A 21,097-nucleotide genomic window follows, 5' to 3' on the forward strand; every position below is an offset into this window, starting at 1 on the left:
GCATTCCCAGCATTTTGTTTTCTGTAAGAATTTCCGGAAATATCTGGAAGGTAAAACCCAAATCACAGTAAAGCAGTATGTAATTAGTCAATATAGGAACCTGTGAAAGAATCTATCATCTGAATAAATTATGGAAAGTAGTAAATACTGTCCAGATCTTGAACAAGAAATTATATAATTAGCTAAGATTAAAATATATGCAATCAACTGCAAGCACTGACATGTGCTAAAAAAAAATGTTTTACTTGTAATGAAATGATCTGGTCCCTGCACCAGAATTGACCCCTTTTCAACTCCCCAGCCCAGCAGCCAACACTACCCACCCTCCCAGCCACTAACACATCAGTATATCTCACCTTGTAGCAACCTCTCCTCCTGTTGGGTGAACGTGGAGTGGCACTGGCGTCTAAGGCGTGGCGAGGTCTGCTCCTCGTTCGCCTGCCCTTCCATCTGAGGGCCAGTTTCAGAGGAGTGCTCTTTGGGGAAGAAAAGAAACAATCAATTTACCTCAAGACTAAGATAGGCCCATTAACCATACCACCAGAAAAATCCCTGTTGAGACCAGAAGGAAAGACAGTAATGAAGTATAATCATATAAGGTTGGCATTACATTGTGGGCTGAAGGGCCTGTAATGTTCTATGTTCTGAGGTACAGAATCAAACAATGAAGCACCACAGTCAATGCAATCGAACTTCACTGCTAACAATGCACAAGATTCCACAGACGGAATATAAGGCGTTGCTCTTCCAACCTGAATGTGGTCTCACCATTGCAGTAGAAGAGGCCACACTCAGGCCTCCTCACTATTCCAAGGTTCAGTCAGCAACACCTTCCTGAAGGCAACCTACATCTCCTTCATCCAACAAAAAAAAACAAAGCTAAATGTAAACTTCTGTGTCATGTGGAAAACTTTTTAACCTTCAAAAATGTATTTGTAAAATTTGAAATATGCATTATAGAACACAAGAGCAGTTTCATTACTTGTAACTTTACTCCAATTACTTAACATTAGCATAATTTTAGTTATCATTTAGTTAAAACCCTTAAGTACATATTTTCCTAAACTTCAGCCATCCCGCAGAAAGTTCTTGCAGTGGCTGCATCCAGCTTCAGCAAGTCCCTCAACGTTTATTCCGGGAGCTTGAAGCGTGCCAGTTTGCAGCCCTTTGTCACAGGCAACATCTCGCTCTGAACCCAGTGAGTTTCAGACAGACCAGAGTGGGGGTCTCCGGCAGCAGCTGACCCCACCATCACCCCCCGGAAATGCCCCTACACTGAATCCAAGAAAAACCTCAGTACGTCTTCTCACACCTTCTGTTGCACCAAGTAATCACAGAACTTTAAAAATATTTCAGGAGCTGTCAATGCAATTGGGGTCACAGCACAGAATATGACATAGGAGGAATTGCCACTGTATTTGGGTGTGGTATTAAACAAAGAACACATGGATGCTCACGTTCCCTCATGGATGCAACAGGATTCCATTAAAGCTCTGTGGCTTATTTACCACCCAGACCATACATGAGACAAGGGGTCCCAACCATTTTTATGCCATGGACCCCTATCATTAACCATGGAATCCCTGACCCAGAAGAACAAATTAAGTGGCTATTCATCACATTTTCTTTGCAGAATTTTTCTTGCACATCAGTGCAATCCATTGGCTGCTCTGAAAAAGTGAGATGCACACTTTAAATCGAGCCCTTTTCTTAGAATTGAATCCCCACAGTGGGGCAACAGGAGAAACGACAAACCAAAAAACTAGTCTCCTATCCACTGACTGAATCTGGTCGGCTCCTTGCACGCTTTTCATCCGTGCTGGGTTGAGCGTCAAGCTAGCAACTCGGCCTTGTAGAAAACAGACAAATGCTAAAAGAAACTACAGAGTTGCTACCCGATGCGCCACAAGGCGCGGAAAGAAACAACAACAATTCACTAACTAACTGACATGCTTAGCTCTTGTTGGGAAGGCCAGATCACTAACCTCAATCACTTCTGGGGGTCGTGCACAGAACTGGCTAAATCCTGATCCATGAAAGGGCCACAGAGTTATCAATTCAGCTTGTTCTGACATCAGACCCATAGGTCCAAGGACCAGCTTCATGCAATGTCCTGGCATATATACAGCAAAATCTGGGCAGTGATACTGAACCAGGCTTCACTGGGCCAGTGGCAAAAACTCCATTTTAAAGGAGACAAGGAAATTGATGGACAAGGACAGACGGAGATGGAGGACCTTCACTGTTGCCCTAAACGCCAGCGGTGTAGCAGGCAATCATGGTGATGAATTAACTTGTTTAATTTCTTTAAGTCTTCTAAATGCTTGCTGGAACTTTATGTTTAATAATTTTTAAAGTTGGACCAATACAACTTTTGGCCCATCAAGTCTGCTCCGTCATTTCATCATGGCTGATCCATTTTCCCTCTAAGCCCCACCTCCTGCCTTCTCCCCTTCTTCCTGCTCTGACTATCAACTTCTGCCTTAAATATGCCCAATGATTTGACCTCCATAACTGCCCATGGCAACAAATTCCACAGATTCACCACCCTCTGGTTAAAGAAATTCCTCTTCATCTCTGTTCTAAAAGGACACCCCTCAATTCTGAAGCTGTGTCCTCTGGTCTTAGACTCCCCCACCAGAGAAAACGTCCTCTCCACATCCACTCTGTCGAGGCCCTACAACATTCCAATAGGTTTCAGTGAGGTCACCACAGGTTGCTGCCTGAACTTGACGACCCGAGCTACAAGGAGAGTTTACAGACTAGGACTTTATTCCCTGAAATAACGGAGATCGGCGGGTGATCTGATAAGAGATATATAAGATCATGAGAGACATAGACCGGGTGAAAGGATATCATCTTTTTCCCAAGGAATGGGTGGATTAAAAAAATGTGAGGGCATAGGTTTAAAATCAGAAGTGAACAATTTAGTAGGGACATTAGCAGCAGCTTTTTCACGCAATGGTGGCGCATATTTGGAGTGAACTATCTTAAATAGTAATTGAAGTAGGCATAGCAGCTGACAAGTACATGGATAGGAGAGATTTAGAGAGTTATGGGCCAAATATTTAGTAATTTATTTATTGAGATATTGAGATTGGAACATCGAACCGTGCTGCCCAAATCCTAACCTAATTACAGGAGAATTTACAGTACCGATTAACCTACATCTTTGGACTGTGAGAGGAAATTGCAGCACCCGGAGGAAACCCACACATTCCAAGGGGAGTGCGTACAGACTCTTTAGAGATGACATGAGAACTGAACACCAAACTCCAACGGCCCGAGCCATAGATAGAATCGCCCTTAACCACTACGCTACTATGGTACCCCCATGGCGGGTGGGACCAGATCACCAGGCATGGATGAGATGGGCTGAAGGGTGTGTTTCCATGCTGTATGACTCTGTACCCAGTGAGCTGGGCCTCATTCAGTTGGCCGTCAAACCATCCCTGGGGGAGGAAAGCCTCGAACTCCAGTCACTCACCAATTAAGCACCAAGTTACTATTGCAAACTGGCACAAGTAGGGGGAGGAAGTGAGCACACATAACTTCACGCCACCAAACCATGATTACTTCCCATAATATAAAACTTCAAAAGGAATACACATCAAAGGTGTCTTATTTCAAAGCTAATTTACATTCAGACATATCACGACTTATATACATATCTAGTCTCTTTCTCTGGAGTGAAGGATAAGCCTGCAGGAACTTTTCTAGAATGAATACAGGATCATTGCTGCCCCTCCATTAAGACAGTCATTATGTATCCAAACAGCAATTCAATTATATCACCACATCAACAAGTTACTTGGGCAAGAAGTACTAATGCAAACGATGTTTGCATAGAAATTCATTGAATCAGCTTGCAAAACATCTGCCTGAAGCGCTTTAATATGGGGCAATTATCATGGAACTGGTCATGTGAGGTCAAACACTGTTGTCTTAAAACTGGTTTAAAGGAGCCCTTTAGCAAAACAGCCAGAACTTAACCTCGAGAGAAAAGAAGCACCTTTGTTAATTCCTTGAAGTGGTAGAGCATTCAAATCGGGAGCTTAGGATTCTGTTGCATGTCACTCTAATTGTTTTATTGGCATGTACAAACTGTGGGCCCCTGTATCTATAAGGCCCTGTGTCTCTTGTAGAAAGATACATTGAGTAAGTTTGCAATAACAACCTGCAGACCTTCACAAACACACAAAACAGACAAAAGGTACACAAGCCCCAAAAGAGATGTATTGAAAACTAATTAAACACAAAGTACACTGCAGATGATGTGGTCAGATCAACACGTACAATACGCTGAAGGAACTCAGCAGCGTCCGTTGTAACAAGCAGTCAACATTTTGGGCGAAGTCCTGACAAAGGGTCTCGGCGCGAAACGTTGACTGCTAGTTTCAACAGATGCTGCCCGACCTGCTGAGTTCCTCCAGCGTGTTGTACGTGAAAATTAAATAAATCCTTGCTCAAAGGTGTGACTTTATCAGGGAGTGATGTACAGAATTGAAGGACATGACAGAATTCCAGAGTTTAAGGCCCAAACGGGGTGCGGCAGTGAACATTATGCATACGGCAAAAGGCCAAAATGCACCAATATTGATGGCATTGTTCAATACTGAAAATTAACGAGTTACAGTTAGGTTTTATTTCAGGAACTCCACAGCGTAACAATTAAGTAGAATTAGATGCCTTGCATCTGAAATACTGCACTTCCAGGGAACTAGGCAAAGATACAAATCATAAGACAAAGCAGATTTAGGCCATTTACTCCATCAAGTCTATTCCACCAATCAATCAGGAATGATTTATTTTCCCTCTCAACCCAATTCTCCTGCCTTCTCTTTGATGCCCTTACTAATCAAGAACCTATCAACCCCTGATTTATATATACCCAATGACTTGGCCTCCACAGTCGTCTGTGGCAATGAATTCCACAAATTCAACATCCTCTAGCTTTCTTCCTTATCTTTATTTTAAAGGACATTCTTGTATTCTGAGGCTATGCCCTCTGATCCTAGACCCCACCACTATTGGAAACATCCTCCCCACATCTATTCTAGGCCTTTCAATGTTCAATAGGTTTCAATGAAATTTAAGGACCGTCTGGTATGGGGGGGGACGGGGGGACGGGACGGTGGCTACTGCACAGGATCAAAATAAGCTGCAGACAGTTGGAAACTTAAGTCAGCCTTCATAGTATCCAGGACATCTTCAAGGAGCGATGCCTCAAAAAGGCGACATCCATTATTAAGGAACCCCATCACCCAGGACATGCCCTGTTCTCAATGCTACCATCAGGTAGGAGGTACAGAAGCCTGAAGACACACACTCAGCGATTTAGGAACACCTTCTTCACCTCTGCTACCCGATTTCTGAATGGACATTGAACTCATGAACACTACCTCACTGAGCATTGTGGGCAAGCTGTGTTGGCACCAGAATATATGGCGACACTTGGCGGGCTGCCCCTAGCACGTCATTAGATTGCACTGGTTGCTAGTGCAAACTATGCATTTCACTCTATGTTTTGATATACATAATAAATAGATCAATCTGAATCTGGTTCATAAATACCCCAGTGAGAGAAACCTGCTGTCCTTGCTCATTCGAGCCAATGTGACTCCAAATGACTCCCTTCCAAAACAGAAAAGCACTAGGGTGAAGAAATTATGAGAAGGGCTATAAATGCTCCCATTGTCATCAAATGAATGAATGGATAAATGAAGTTTTTAAAAAAAGCGGAATTGGATAAAAGACAGGGAAAACAGAGTAACTAATTCATCTGCTTTTCCAGAGAAACCACAAAAATTACTGTGGGGGCATGTAAATAAGATGAACGCTTAGCCTATTGTAGTAGAAATGCTGATTCATTACTTGGTTCTCCTCAGAACCAAATTACTGCCCTGACCATTCCCCCTTCTAGTCCCCAAATGTATCAGGGCTTTGAAATGCAAAGTGCATGCTAGTCAGCAAGCATGCATAGCCAAAGATTATGCCTGGATTTTAGCGATAAATCCCAGCAGTTCCAAAGAGACCATCTCTAGAGGGGAGGAAGCAATGGCAAAGTTTCACAGTCTCTGTGGTGTTGATTCCCCCTTTGTAGACATAACTCCGCGCAGTAGTACAAAGATAACCCTGGTATCCAGCAGCCACTATAGCACCCAATGAGTTGTAAGCTAGTCAAGAACTTACAGAACAAACACAAATCTTGAAGGGGGAGGGAACAATATTTTGGTTGATATTTTACAGAATACTAAAAGCTTGGAATTTACAAGAATAAAGCCTATTGTACATCAGATATTTGCAATTAAAACTCACAAAATTTTATTTTTGTTATTAGAGAATTTACTCAACACTAATTATGGACTGATGATCAAAGCTCATATGCTGTGAAAAAATACAAATTTTGCACCAATCACCAACCCCTCCACCTCTCACACTCCTCTCAAAGGCCACATCTTTTACGAATTGAGGGGGAAAAGTAAAAGACAAAAACTGCTTTTCGATCATCCACTGCCAAAAAGGCCAACTAATGTTTCATACGATTGATTTTATTCCAGGGCCGTTCCAATTTAAATGCAATGAAGTACTTAAATGATATCACAAGAGTAGCTCAGCAAAATAATGGACTGCAATGGTGTATATGTCTCAGATTTGAGTCTTAATGTTTAGGGTGTAGAGGCATCAGCTGAGTAAGCGTAAAGCAACACACACACAATGCTGGAGGAACTCAGCAGGCCAGGCAGCATCCATGGAAAACAGTTGATGTTTCAGGCTGAGACCCTTCTTCAGGACTGGAAAGGAGGATACCCTGTCTGGGTACCCTCCAACCTGATAGCATGAATATCGATTTCACCTTCAGGTGAAAAATTCCACCTCCCCCCCCCCCCCCCATTCCACACTCTGACCTTTCACTTCTCACTTGCCTATTACTTCCCCCTCCTTCCCTTACTCCTATTGTCCACTCTCCTCTCCTACCAAATTCTTTCTTCTCCTGCCCTTGACCTTTCCCACCCACCTGGCTTTACCTATCACCTTCCAGCTAGCCTATTTCCCCTTCCCCTGCAACTTCCAGTCCTGAAGAAGGGTCTCAGCCTGAAACATCGACAGTTTATTGATTTCCATAGATGCTGCCCGACCTGCTGAGTTCCTCCAGCATTTTGCATGTGTTGCCTTGGATTTCCAGAACCTACAGATATTCTCGTGTAAAAGAATTAAACAGAACATTAAGCCCAAGTCAATGGAGTCCTGATATTTTGTTGCAACTAAAAATAGGTGGGGGCATTTGGAGGGGGCTAATGGGGAAAATATTTTTAAAATATCAGTGTTAAACTCTTAAAAATATCTCTGAGAACTACTTGGCTCGTACTCGATTTCTCACACTAAGCGAGAAACAGCATACGAATGTGCTCAAATTGGCAGTGAGTGGGCCATCCAAGCAGGATTGTAAGATAAAAGTTAAACTACAGTACTCGATCCCCAGGGCACTATTCTGTCTGGAAATCAATCTCCCTCAGCTAACTGGGACAAGAATATTGTTTGCAGCAATCAAACTACCCAGCAGTGAACCAAATCCCACGCTCCTACCCAATCATATGCTGTTTTACCTGCTTTGTGGATTATGAGCATTTATTTCTTGCTCCAAACGTCACTGCTATCCACTTGGCTTGCAATACTTTCAATGTTGGTCCATAGCAGTTTCACCTCTCAAACTATAATCGCACAGACACTGAACGTAACTGACTTTACAAACATGCCCTGATGTGCACCCCTCCCACTAGGTGCAGCCAACATGCATGAGCTCACTCTCACAACAAGAACTGCCTTGAATACACAAATGCTTTTACTGCGCTGTGAACTTTATCTTGTGAGGACAATCGCTCGCTTGCTTCCACAATCAATGTTAACCCCTTCATTCTGTTTTCTTTCCTAACAGAAAGACTACATGCACCAGCCAAGGGAAAGCCAATAGAAACTGGGGGATACAGCCCAGTCCATCACAGGAAAAGCCCTCCCCACCACTGAGCATTATACGGAGTACTGCCACAGGAAAGCAGCATCCAACATCAAGGACCCCCCATCATCCAGTTCATGCTCTCTTCTCGCTGCTGCCATCAGGGAGGAGGTCCTACACCACCAGGTTCAGTTACCCTTCAACTATCAGGCTCCTGAACCAACGTGGATAATTTCACTCTCCTCAAAACTGAGCTGATTCCATGACCTATGAACTCACTTTCAAGGAGCCTACAAATCACATTTTCAGGATTATTTATGTATGAATGTGCATGGTTCGTCTTCTTTTGCACAGTGTGTGTGTGTGTGTGTGTGTGTGTGTGTGTGTGTGTGTGTGTGTGTGTGTGTGTGTGTGTGTGTGTGTGTGTGTGTGTGTGTGTGTGTGTGTGTGTGTGTGTGTGTGTGAGTGAGTGAGTGAGTGAGAGAGATTTCTTTCTGAAATGATGGAATGAAACATCTTTTGGTCTCATTTTTTTGCAGGAATTCAAAACTGTGGATTTTGTCCTCTAGTCTTTCCATTCAATTACATTAAAGCCCAGGTCTGGAATTATTTCCAAATACACAAAGTGCCCAGGTTACTTTATATTATAATACGGGGCCAATAGCTTCCCGTTTAAATAAATCAATACTTCCTAAGTGGATCATCTGGGGTTCTTCAAAGTGAAAGATACCTTTACAAAACCTGGTGTCCCTCTGAGTCCAAATCACACACTAATGGTGGCAGCGGCCCATCTCAGAAAGTCAACATCCATGAAGTATTTCCAGTTAAACAGAAGTGACTGGAATTTCAGTTCATTCCAGGAAAGGTTTAATATGAGGAGTAAGAATTTTAGGAAAGATCAGAGGCAGAATTCTCTTCACCCAGAACATTGTTGCAATCTGAAACGCACTGCCTGAGAAAGTTGGAGCTGACACTCCTGTATGTCCTCCCTGATGTTAGTGATAAGAAGATAGTACAGAACTCTGAAGAGACACACTCAACATTTTAAAAGCAGTTTTCCTCTCCTCTCCACAGTCAGATTTCTGAATGGTTTATGAACACTAGAAACATAGAAAACCTACAGCACAATACTACCTCACTTTTTGCACTAATTTTTTTTATATTTTTCTGAATGCAACTTAGAGTAACTTATATACTGCACTGTACTTCTGCCACAAAAACAACACATTTCAGGCCATGTCAGTGATAATAAACCTGATTCTGAGATGCTGAGCTGCGACCAGAACATACAGTTCTCGGGATGTTTTTCTGTTGGTTGGCCAGAGACCTGGATACGCTGCTCTAAAACTTGAACATTTCACATAACTTTGGACAGGATGAGTGGAGAAATGAGCTTAGCTTATGAAGCACTTCTCTGAGACCAGAACACCAGGTGAAGTGAATAGTGCTGCTGACATGAAGCAAATTCAATGGGGGCACAACAGAGTTAAAAGATTTACTGGGACAAAATCCAATAAATCAGATTATAATGGTGTGCAGGATTAAAGGTAAAATACACCTCAATGGCACACTGGATATATACTAAACTACTGGCTATATACTCTACCATTGATCTGGAATCACTATTTTAAATTCTGTCATGGGGATGAGTAATTAAATTAATTTGGAATTAGAAAGTCACTTAATAGAAACAAAGGAATGACTGGATTATTGTAAAGTGTGATAACTGTCCCTCCCTGATCGTTAAAACCCAACTCCAGACCTGTGATTAACACTAAGCCAGGATGGGTTTTATTTATTTATTTTTGATGTACAGCGCAGAACAGGACTTTCTGGCCCTTCGACCCATGCTGGCCTGCAATCCCCTAATTTAACATCTAATCCAATCTCGGGGCAATTTACAATGACCAATTACCTACAACCCGGTACGTCTTTGGACTGTGGGAGGAAACCGGAGCAACTGGAGAAATCCATGGGGAGTACGTACAAACTCCTGACAGGCAGTGCCGGGGAATTGACCCGGGTCGCTGGTACTGTAAAGCACTGTGCTAACCACTATGCTACCGGGCTGCCCACGATAATAAACTACACTTAACGGGCAATAAATGTTGGCGATGTCATGATAACCATACCCCAACAAAGAATGTCAGAGTAAGTCAAATTTCATTAGGCGACTGAGCAGACAAAACATTGATATTCGAACAATTCGTACTTTCTACTATTATAATATACTTGACAATTATGGTAGAGCCAGAGTCAGGGACAATAGATATTATCTTAGTTGGGTTCCAGTTTATTGTGCAGCATCAATAGTTGCCTCCCAGAGACATTCGATGTGTGATATGGAAAGAACTGTAAATACTAAATGTACATATGCATTTTGCAGAGGTCAAATTTCTAGAATGATGGGAAATGACAGCCAGAAAGGAAACAGTCATATTTCATTCTGGGAAACCCAACTTTCAATTGTACCCTCAAAATAAATGACACTTTAAAATAAATTTTTTTATGCTGAATGTCCATTTTAGCATCTCAGTTGAGGCAGTTTTCTTTAACCGCATAACAAAATGGAGGAAATCTCCCTTGAGTCAGTTTTCTGTCACATTACACTGACAGGGGAAAACAAAACCTGCACTTTACTTGGCAACACACACAATATGCTGGAGGAACTCAGCAGGTCTGGCAGCATCTATGGAAAAGATTAAGCAGTCAGCGTTCTGGGCCGAGACCCTTCATCAGGACCCTGAACTTTGCTTGTCTGATTTCAATCGTGAAAGCACTGGAAATAGTTAATAATCCACATGTTGCAGATTACAATTAGCAACATATAAAAAAACATTTGTCACAAAACAATTTCCCATTATTGAGACATCTTTGGAACAGAGTTGTTGTGATGTAAGGAAACATCACCCAAATTCCAACAAACAACAAGAGTACGCGTGCTCTAGGAATGTGTGCCAGGGGATAAGCATCGCCTCATGATACAGAAAAATTCCCTTGATGTTCCTTCAAAGTGGCGCCATGAGATCTCTTATAGTCACCTGAATGATTCTTAGTTTAACATCACACCTGAAAGGACAACATATTTGCCAGTGCAGCATTCCACTACAGTGGAACGACAACCATGCTAGAACTAGAATTGAACATAAACTGTGTCTGAACAAAATATACTCAGCAATGGGCAGCACAGTAGTGTAGTCGTCAGCATAATGCTTTACAGCACTAGTGGTCCAGGTTCAATTCCTATCGCCGCCTATAAGGAGTTCGCATGTTCTCCCCCTGCTGCGCCGGTTTCCTCCCACGGTCCAAAGACGAACCGGTTGGTAGATTAATGGGTCAATGTAAATTATCCTGTGGTTAGGCTCAGGTTAAATCGGGGTTGCTGGGCAGCATGGCTCAAAGGGCCAGAGGAGAGGGGAGCGATTGGTGGATAGATGGGTAGTTGGATAGAGGGATAGAAGTATAGATGGATAACATTCCAATTCAGCACAAGTAAACAGCTGACATTAAAGTATTGTCCTGTACCTGGTCACGATACTAGCTTCTGCATGATCGCATGCAGGAAGAAATCTTTCCTATACACAGCAAGTGGCATGATATTCAACAGTGTAAAGCTTCACAGCTGGGCCTGATCTTGTTCTCACCTCTCCCAATAGCAATTACAATGAGTTCTTCTGGGAATCACTCGTGTTTGGGTACTGAATGTGCCCAAGATCACAAACCTAACACAACATAAGCCACAACTAGGGGACGTATAGCCGGGAGATGCTCACCATTTTTCCTCTTGTTCAAAGGAGAGAGGCCGTTGCTTGACTGCAGCGTGAGCTCTTGCAGTTCATTTGTGACCGCTTCACTCTGTGGACTCGGAGCTGATCCATCATCTTCACTGTCGCCAACCCCACCACCGTCTGAACCGTTACCAGAGACGGGGAGGGGTTGGCTCACTTCATTCGGCAAATCCACTTTGGCTTGAATGTTAACCTGCAACGATGAAAACAGAAAAGAAATCAATAGCTTAATTGATTAAAAATATGAATGCATTCTGACTACTGTACTATTTTCTAACAAAGGATCAAAACAATAAAAAGGCTAATTAATTAATTTTCAACTTCATTTGTAAAATATAATTCTCTTTGCACTGTTAAGCCATTAGTAATGCAAATTCTGCTCTCAGATAGCTAACCTTGACACACGATCAATCTCACAGCGAAGGTAGGCGACGATAACCAAATTCACCACCACCTCCAGGCAGCCCAGCAGTTATGAAGTATTACTGAGCACTAAGCTTTCGGACTTCAGGACAGCAAGGATTCCCACTGCAGAGGGGTGGTCCATCAACAGTGGCCACCTCAAAGCAATGAAGACCACCACTGGTATCTCCTTAAAATCCTCCAAATCCTCCAGCAGAGGGGGAACCAGGCAGTGCCTTGCCCCCAGCATCGTGCTCTATGGTCAAACAACTGATGGGTGAAACATAACATCTAGTATCACAACTCTAAGCTCCATAACATTAAGACATTTTCACAAGGACAGGGAAAGAGCTTCAAGGATGTTTCCAATGCCTCCTTAAAGCTAATGAAACAGCACCACTTGGACAGGCAGGGAGCATCTGAAGTCTCCTCAAAGGCAGCACAGAGAAAGTGCAGTACAGAACCTCCCAAACAGCGTTTAGGGAATCTCCTGCCCACCTATAAAAGTCATCCTTGACCCCTTTGGTGAAGAATGATACAAATCCGAGTAAAATCAACAACAGCAGAGCCCAATCTAAAACTATCTGCTACTTCAAACAACTATATAAAAGAGGAGATTAAAATTGCATGGCTAATAGCCCTTGACAAGTTATTTTCTTTTGGCTTAGGGTAACACTCGGAGCTTAACCATACAATGGGGGCACATCAAATCACATCCTTTTCAAAGACCTTCAAAGTCTACCTCTTTAACCAAGCTTTTGATAACCTGTTTCCTGGTTAGATATTCACTCTGTACATTTGTCAGCGTCCCATGGATGTTCATTTTCAAACACATTATACACTCACAATCTGTACACAAGGAAGCACGTAGATGTCTGAAAAGTGCTTCACCAAAAAGTCCTTTATATAACACACAGCATGCTCTTGTGAATGAAACTTACCCTAAGAAGTCGATTCTCCAGTGTAGACAAAAGTTAAGACTGCTGCTGGAAAAATACTTCCACTGTGAACGGCTGCACAAACTAATCGTCTCGTAGACCCATTCACACCACCTAACTGTTCAAAAAAACGCACTTACAGAAAGACCTTGGACAAAGTACTGCATTCAGCAAATGAATGAGTCATTTTGCTCCTCCCTGAGGCAAGGGGCAGCGCGATCCCAATGATAAAATGGAAGGCAGCAATCCACTTCTCAGAACAATAGACACCACACTTTCAAGCTGTGTTTTGAACATAACTATACTGAGATAGCAGGTACTTTTATTGCCCAGCCAGGTGCCATCCCTGTATTTTACTCAGTTTAAGTTTAAATGTATTGTCAAAGGCATATATACCTAGAGCATAAATGCCACAGAAGTTTTTAATTGCAAATTTCAGAAACTAGGATTTCCACAAGAACTACAAAAGAAACCCGGGTAAGCAGATATTCAATAGATTCTTTTTAAATCTTTATATTAATTTTCAAGCATAGGCATAATAACAATAGTAGTACAGAGATTGGAAATACATAGTTAATAGACAGTATATACAAATATAAGCTATAGATAACACAAATGTACTAAGCCTCCCAAACCATGATGTATTTAACATGATAGAAAAGAAAATACCAAACAAAACCCCAAATTAGAAATTAAAAAAACTAAACTAAACTGAACAAAGCTGGGCTATTATATTACAACGGATATAATCAGTAATGTCAATAACTCCGCTCCTCTATCCAAATATTTAAGGATAATAAAAAGGATTCGGAAAAGGTCGATAAAAAAAAATTCCATAGATTCAGGAAGAATACTGACCATTTTCACTGTGATATGCAATTGACTGTGAAAGGAAAATTCAAGCCAAATGGTTTATTCCGGTGTCTATCAAGAAACTCCTACACTTTAACTTATCCTTTGCGCCTATACTTTATGTATCTAATAAAGTGGCCACTTCGATAGGTACATCTGCGCACCTGCTCATTATTGCAAATATCTAATTAATCAGTCAAATCAATGCATAAAAGCATGCAGTCATGGTCAAGAGGTTCAGCTGTTTTCAGACCAAACTTCAGAATAGGGAAGAAATGTGATCTATAAGTGACTTGGACCATGGAATGACTGTTGGTGCCAGATGGGGTGGTTTGAGTATCTCAGAAAATGCTGATCTCCTGGTATTTTCCATGCACAACCATCTCTATAGAGTTTACAGAGAATGGTGCAAAAACAAAAGAAACATCCAATGACCGGCAGTTCTGTGGGCGAATGCACCTTGTTAATGAAAGAGGTCAGGAAAGAATGGTCAGGCTGGTTCAAGGTCACAGGAAGGTGACGATAACTCAAATAACCACACATTACAACAATGGTGTGCAGAAGGGCAGCTCCGAATGCACCACACAACCATCCTTAAAGTGGACGGGCTGCAGCAGAAGACCACATACACTGAGTGGCCACTTTATATTATGTACAGTAGGTTCCTGATAAGGAGTCCACTGAGTGTGTACCCAGAGAATAAATGCAACAAAAGCTAGTTTCTTGTGCAGCAGCAGAGTTCAGAATCCAGGATTTCTATAAGACACTACAAAGAAACCCAGATAAGCATATATTCTATACATTCAGGAAGAATACCAACCATTTTCACTGAAATATAAAATTACAGCAAATGGAAGTTCAAGTCAATGCTCTATTCCAGCGTTTTCCAGGGAACTTCTTTCACTTTAACCTATCCTTTGCTCCTATACATTATTGTCTGACATCCCCTAAACACATTTGTGCTCTCACTTAACTATGGAAGAGAATCTGTATCCCATGTACAAATAAATTCAAAGAATTACCCAAAACATTATCCACAGAATTTTTTAAAATTCCATCTCTTGAATTAACTACTAGGGGACATGGATTTGAGTTAGAGAGACTGTAGATACTGAAATCTGTCATCAATTTCCGGAAAATCTCAGCAGATTCGGTAGAAACTGTGGGTGTGGGGGAGAGATATTGACAGCACTTCGAGTGGAATCCCTCCATCAGAGTGCAGGCTTTAGTTATTTCCACGGTTTTAGTTAGTTATTGGTAGAAGAATCGGGGGGGGGGGAGGGTATTTAAAGAAGTATTTTTCAATCAACATATGAAGTCTGAGGCAGGCAGTTATGGAGAACCTGAAAGGCTGATTGAAGCAGAAAATCTCATCAAATTTGACGGTTGAGTGCTTGAAGGCATAACCCACAAGGCTGCAGGCAGTGGGCTGGAAGTGACGGAAACCTAAATGGATCAATTTTTTTTAGCCAGCAGTGACCAAATGGGCTGAATGGTCTCTGTATGATTCAATCACTATTTTTATATCTTTTAATAAGACTGAGGAAGATACAAACGCAAAGTTCTGAAGATCTGGTCAAGTTCCATTTGGAAGAGAGTTCATTTTTGGCCATGCTCCTCAAAGGATAATGTCCTGTGCAGGAGCACAATCCAGATTCAGAGGTTAGAGAGTTAAATTCCAAAGTTAAGTTGCATCAACTGCTTATGTCACTGAAGGACAGACTGTTGGATTTAAGAAGAGCGAAGTATTCAACAGGTTAAACAGAAGAAATATTGTGCTAACTATGTTGGCATTGAGGTTTATGAAGATGAGTAAATGGAAGTGAGGTAGAAATCTAGGTGACTGAATACTCCATTATTTGTACTTGAAGCATCCTAGTAAAAAGATTGTGAAAGTAATACAAGCAGAAAGTAACACTTGCTCCATTACGGAATAGAGAGGGCAGACAGCAACAGGAGTGGATGACCTCAAGTAACCAAATATACATTTGGAAAAAGCTCAAAAGGTTTATGGTTGGTTATTCTAATACATATGATGCCACGGCAGAAAGGCCACTTGTGACATGTTCAGCCTGGTACGGTGCGGTTGAGTGAAGTGGACAACTTGGAATGAGTAAGGAACACATGATGACTCAATGCATGTTCAAAACAATTAGGTATTTAGAAATATTATAGATCAGCAGCCATTTGGAATTGAGTTCAATGACACAGGAGAGAAATAATGGAAATGAATCAAGGGAAGTTGCTCAACTCAAAGCTCAGCCTCAATGAAATCAATAAATCAGAAAAAAAAATGCAAGACGGCAAGTGGGCAACTAAGTTCACCATAAACCCAACAGGGATGGGATTTTGTTGAAATTAAAGGACTGCAGTAAAAAACTCCGCCATAGACGATTCCAAGCCCGGCTGCAATAGGAGGAGGGTTGGACATGGGGCTGGTTTTCCAGTGCTACAGAAATACCAAAGGCCAGATCCCTGGGAGAGGAAGGATCTTTGATGGGCTACAGATGGCACAATTTGAAGGACTACCCTGGGATAGAGGACTCCAGTGGCCTGTGACCCAGCAGGGGTGATGGGCCAAGAAGAAGAAGGAAAAATAAAAAGGGGCATAAAAAAGTGAGATGAAAAGTAGGTAAAGAGCAACATAACAAGCTCATTATTTTCCAAAAATAATTAACAAAAAACAATAAGACATTAAATGTACTGAAACATTACGAAAAGAAATATTGCTAATTGTTATTTTAACTATACTGGGAAAACAAAACATACTTTCTATCAGTGATAACTTGAGCCTAATGTAAAAAGGCAGCACCTTAAAAACAAGGCAACTTGAAAGTGCTCAAAACTAATTTGAGAATAGCTACTTTTTGTCCATTAAAACTAAGGAAGACAAGAATCATTCAGTACATGAGAATGTGAAAAGTTAACAATTCCCAAACCATTATGCTACTCAGATTTATGTAAAGTTACACTGATTGGAATTGTTCAAAGTTTAATTTTTAATATATTAAATAAGAGTCAATGCGATCCTGGCTTGCCAAAATCACATGAAATGAAGCACCCAAGCGGATTACTGAAATCTGAAAATGCAGAGTTAACCAAGACCTGTGATGTCTCAATAGTCTGGATTGTGACCTCGGGTTGTGGAGTGTCTCAAACCAAGTAAAAGATAAATGTCATTTTACAGGGGCTTAGACATTCCAGTTTAGATAGGTATCAGGTTCAAAGCCGCTCATCCAAAACAAAAACCCAGACCCTCCTTTCAGTGCAGGATTCAGAGTTCAACAATGACGCAAGTCCCACCTTTTGTCTACATGATGCAACTGCTCTCAGGTGCATTTAAAAGATCCCATTACACAAGTTCAGAGAACTGGGGGAAGTTACATCAGGTGCCTCGGCCAATGTTCATCCATCACTCAACATAACTGGTTTGGTTACTACTCCATCGTCAGCTTTCGATAAACAAACTTAAGTGAGATATCAATTTTAGCTCTGACAAAAAATTGTTAGCAGGAGGAACCACAATGAATGGTTCAATTACCAACTTCCAGGAATACTATAATGCACACATACCAAGCATCTCTTCAGCTAGGAGCCTAGGTACAAATTGGCTGCCATATTTTCTGACTCAGTAGCTACTTTAATAGGTACGCTGCCTGCTCATTACTGCAAAAATATAATCAGCCAATCATGGGTCCACAACTCGATGCATAAAAGCATGCAGGCATGGTGAAGGAGTTTTTGTGTTGTCCAGACCAAACATCAGAACGGGGAAGAAATGCAATCTAAGTGACCAGCCGTGGAATGATTGTTGGTGCCAGATGGGGTGGTTGGAGTATCTCAGAATCTGCTGATCTCCTGGGATTTTCCTGCACTATCTCCAGAGTTTACAGCGAAAGGTGTGGAAAACAAAACACATCCAGTGAACGGCAGATCTTTGGGCGAAACTGCCCTGTTAATGAGAGAGGTCAGAGGAGAGTGGCCAATCTTGTTCAAGCTGATAAAGGAGGTGACAGCAACACAAAGAACCATGTGTTACAACAGTATCTCTGTCAAACCTTGAAAAGGATAGGCTACAGCAGCAGAAGACCATACCAGGTTCCATTCCTGTACCTAATAAAGTGGCCACTGAGTGAATATCACAATTGTGACCACATGACAAAACACATTCCAGTGCCGACAAATTACTATTCCACACTGAGAAGTAATCTTAATTTAAACCTCACAAATAGACAGTTATGAGAAGGACATACACAGGTTCAACAATGGTAAATAACATTCTTTGAAAGTCTGTGTAAGCTAAGCGTTATTGAGCGGTGAGCAAAAGATACGACATCCGCCAGTCCCGAGCTACAAACTGCAATGAAATAAGCAAGAATACATAAGTTATTCCCTTTGCCTTTTGCATGACATCACTTAATGTGACTGGTTACCATAATAACGGCGCAACATAGAAAACAATGCAGATAGGGAACAGATGCATGGTTCCTGCATCAGGCTTTGAGTGTAGTTTTCATTGATTCTACTGTACTTCTTTGTTTTATTATGGATGCCTACAAGAAAATGATTCTCACAGGACAGCATGTGGTTACATGTACATACTGAGAAAATAAATTTACTTTGAACTTTGAGCCTGCAGATGCCACAGACTCCCTGTCCACGATGACAAAACACATTCCAGTGCTGACAAATTACTATTCCACACTGAGAAGTAATCTTAATTTAAACCTCACAAATAGACAGTTACAAGAAGGACATACACAGGTTCAACAACGGTAAATAACATTCTTTGGCAGTCTGTGAACTGCACAATCACTGTAACAAAAGGAGAGAACTTCTTGAAGCAAAATATTTCAAAACTTGAAATCAAAGTCAATTAGGTACTTAGAATATAAATTAAAAACTTTGAATAAGCAAACTTAAGCCAAGAAATCCATTTTGGCTCAGAGAAAAGTTAGTTAGCAGAAAGAGCCAAAATGATTTGTCACACTAACTTCCAAGAATACAATAACCCACAGACATCAAGCATCTCGTCAGCTAGGAAACACTCCTCACTGGGCTTGACTGGTTTCATGAATAACCGACTTCCAGGAGAATATGCTGATCAATCACTCATTAACTGAATCAATATTTTCTTTAGAAATTAATTCAGCTGCTATGGTTTTCAAAGAAAAGCATCTACATTACCTTCAAAAGAAGGCTGTTAAGTTCTGGGCTACAAAGCATGCTCGAGTGAAGCACTTACACAGCACAAAGAACATGGAAGAACGCTGTAAGTGCTGTCACCTGGTGTGCAGACAACTAGTGTTGGTAAGATTTTGCCTCTGTACCTCTCCAGTAACAGGTACAGGTCACAAAGGGGGTTTTGTTCCAAACCAACACACTGCGCACAACCATCAATTACCTGCAGTCACAAAACCTTCTATTGATGTTGATAGTTACTATACAGACATCAACCTTGAATACAAGGACCCCTTTAAGTCATTTACCAAAGTCACCAAACAGCATTTTAGTGCATGCAAGGCAGGGCAGCAGAAAAACTCATTTTGAAATCCCAGCCCACCTTGAGAATACTAGAAAAGGCCTTTCCCATTGAGTTTTACTCAATATACAAATGCACATTATTTGCATCTCACTGGGGTCATGGGGCAAATTACAGTTTTAATCAAAGGAACGACTACCACATTTAACAGGTATACTCCAGCGGCCAAGGGTGAATTATCTTATAACGGTGATTTAGTAAAGCATCTGGAATCAGGCAATGCAAAAAAATACACTCAGTAGTCACTTTACTAAGTACACCCGCTCATTAATGCAAATCTCTAATCAGCCAATCACGAAGCAACAACTCAAGGCATAAAAGCATGCAGACGTGGCCAAGAGGTTCTGTTGTTACTCAGACCAAGCAACAGAATGGGGAAAAATTGTCATCTAATTGACTTTAACCATAGAATGATTGCTGATGCTAAATGTGGGGGATTTGAAAACCTCTGAAATTGCTGATGTCCTGGGATTTTCACACACAACTGTCTCGCAGGTTTACAGAGAATGGCGCGAAGAATAAAAAATATCATCCAGAGAGTGGTAGTTCAGTGGGCAAAAATGCCCTCTCAGTGGAGAATGGCCAGACCGGTTCAAGCTGACAGGAAGTCAAGAGTAACTCAAGTAACCACGTTACAATGGTGGTTTGCAGAAGAGCATCTCTGAATGCACAACACATCAAACCTTGAAGTGGATGGGCTACAGCAGCAGAAGGCCACACCAGGAGGAACCTAAGAAGTGGCCAAAGTGTATTACAACCTATCTAACTTCTAGATTCCATGACGACTGACTGAGCTCAGTGTGATCACCAAGCAGCTAAAAGCTGATAATGAGCAGAAGATCAATAGTTTTTAACAGAAATAAGATATTTGTAGTGAAATAATAATGGTTAGAATTTTCCTTTGTAGACATTGGCAAAGAAATAGAAATTTATATATTGTAACTTACAGTACAAAATACATCAGAAATATGCAGAGCACAGTGACACAGCTAGTACAGTTGTGGCCTCACTGTTCTGATGCTGTGGAAGTTTCCTTGTTTTCTGCATAACTATGTGGCTTTCCTCTAGGTACTTCCCACATTCCAAAGTCATGCAGCACTGTAGATTAATCATTCACTGCAAATTTCCCCAAGTTTCCAGCTCAGGGGTAGAATCTGGTTGGGCAGTGGGGGTTAGGCAAGTTGGCTATGAACGTAAGAGAAAACGTTAGTGAGAAATGGGATTGTTATACAAGCGAGCACACTTGATGGGCTGAAATAGACTCCTTCTATGTTGTAAGAAAACATGAAGTATAGCAGTGGAGCTGTGCTTAGCCACAGTCTTAACTATAACATGAGTGGTGCAGGGAGCTCAGCACGCAGCCTTGTGGAGGAGATGTTGTTGCCAATCCAAACTGACTGAGTCTGCAAGTGAGGAAATCAAGGATCCAATTGCACGAGGAGGTACTGAGGCCAGGATCTTGAAGCTTATTGATTAGTTTTGCGAGGATAATAGCATTGAATGCCGAGCTGCAGTCAATAAAGAACGTCCTGATGTATGCACCCTTGCTGTCCAGCTGTTCCAGGATGAGTGAAGAGCAAATGAGATGGGATCTGCTGTGGACCTGTTGGGCCGGTAGGCA

The 21,097-nt window shown here is 41.5% G+C and overlaps 1 protein-coding gene across 5 annotated transcripts in view; it reads right to left on the minus strand.

Annotated features, from left to right (window-relative positions):
• LOC140719311 (myocardin-related transcription factor A-like) overlaps nucleotides 1–21,097 on the minus strand; it is a 222,208-nt gene that overhangs the window by 136,091 nt on the left and 65,020 nt on the right. For 4 of the 5 annotated variants that reach the window (XM_073033853.1, XM_073033854.1, XM_073033855.1 and 1 more), the window contains 2 exons: nucleotides 11,728–11,935; nucleotides 357–476 (listed from right to left, as the gene is read on the minus strand). In XM_073033853.1, the coding sequence (XP_072889954.1) occupies nucleotides 357–450 (94 nt within the window). In that variant the 5' untranslated portion in view covers nucleotides 451–476; nucleotides 11,728–11,935. Of the gene's footprint in view, nucleotides 1–356; nucleotides 477–11,727; nucleotides 11,936–13,085; nucleotides 13,174–21,097 lie in introns of those variants that run through there. The other variant, XM_073033856.1, reaches the window with a different exon arrangement.

This window comes from Hemitrygon akajei, chromosome 31 (genome assembly GCF_048418815.1).
Source record: "Hemitrygon akajei chromosome 31, sHemAka1.3, whole genome shotgun sequence".
NCBI lineage: Eukaryota > Metazoa > Chordata > Chondrichthyes > Myliobatiformes > Dasyatidae > Hemitrygon > Hemitrygon akajei.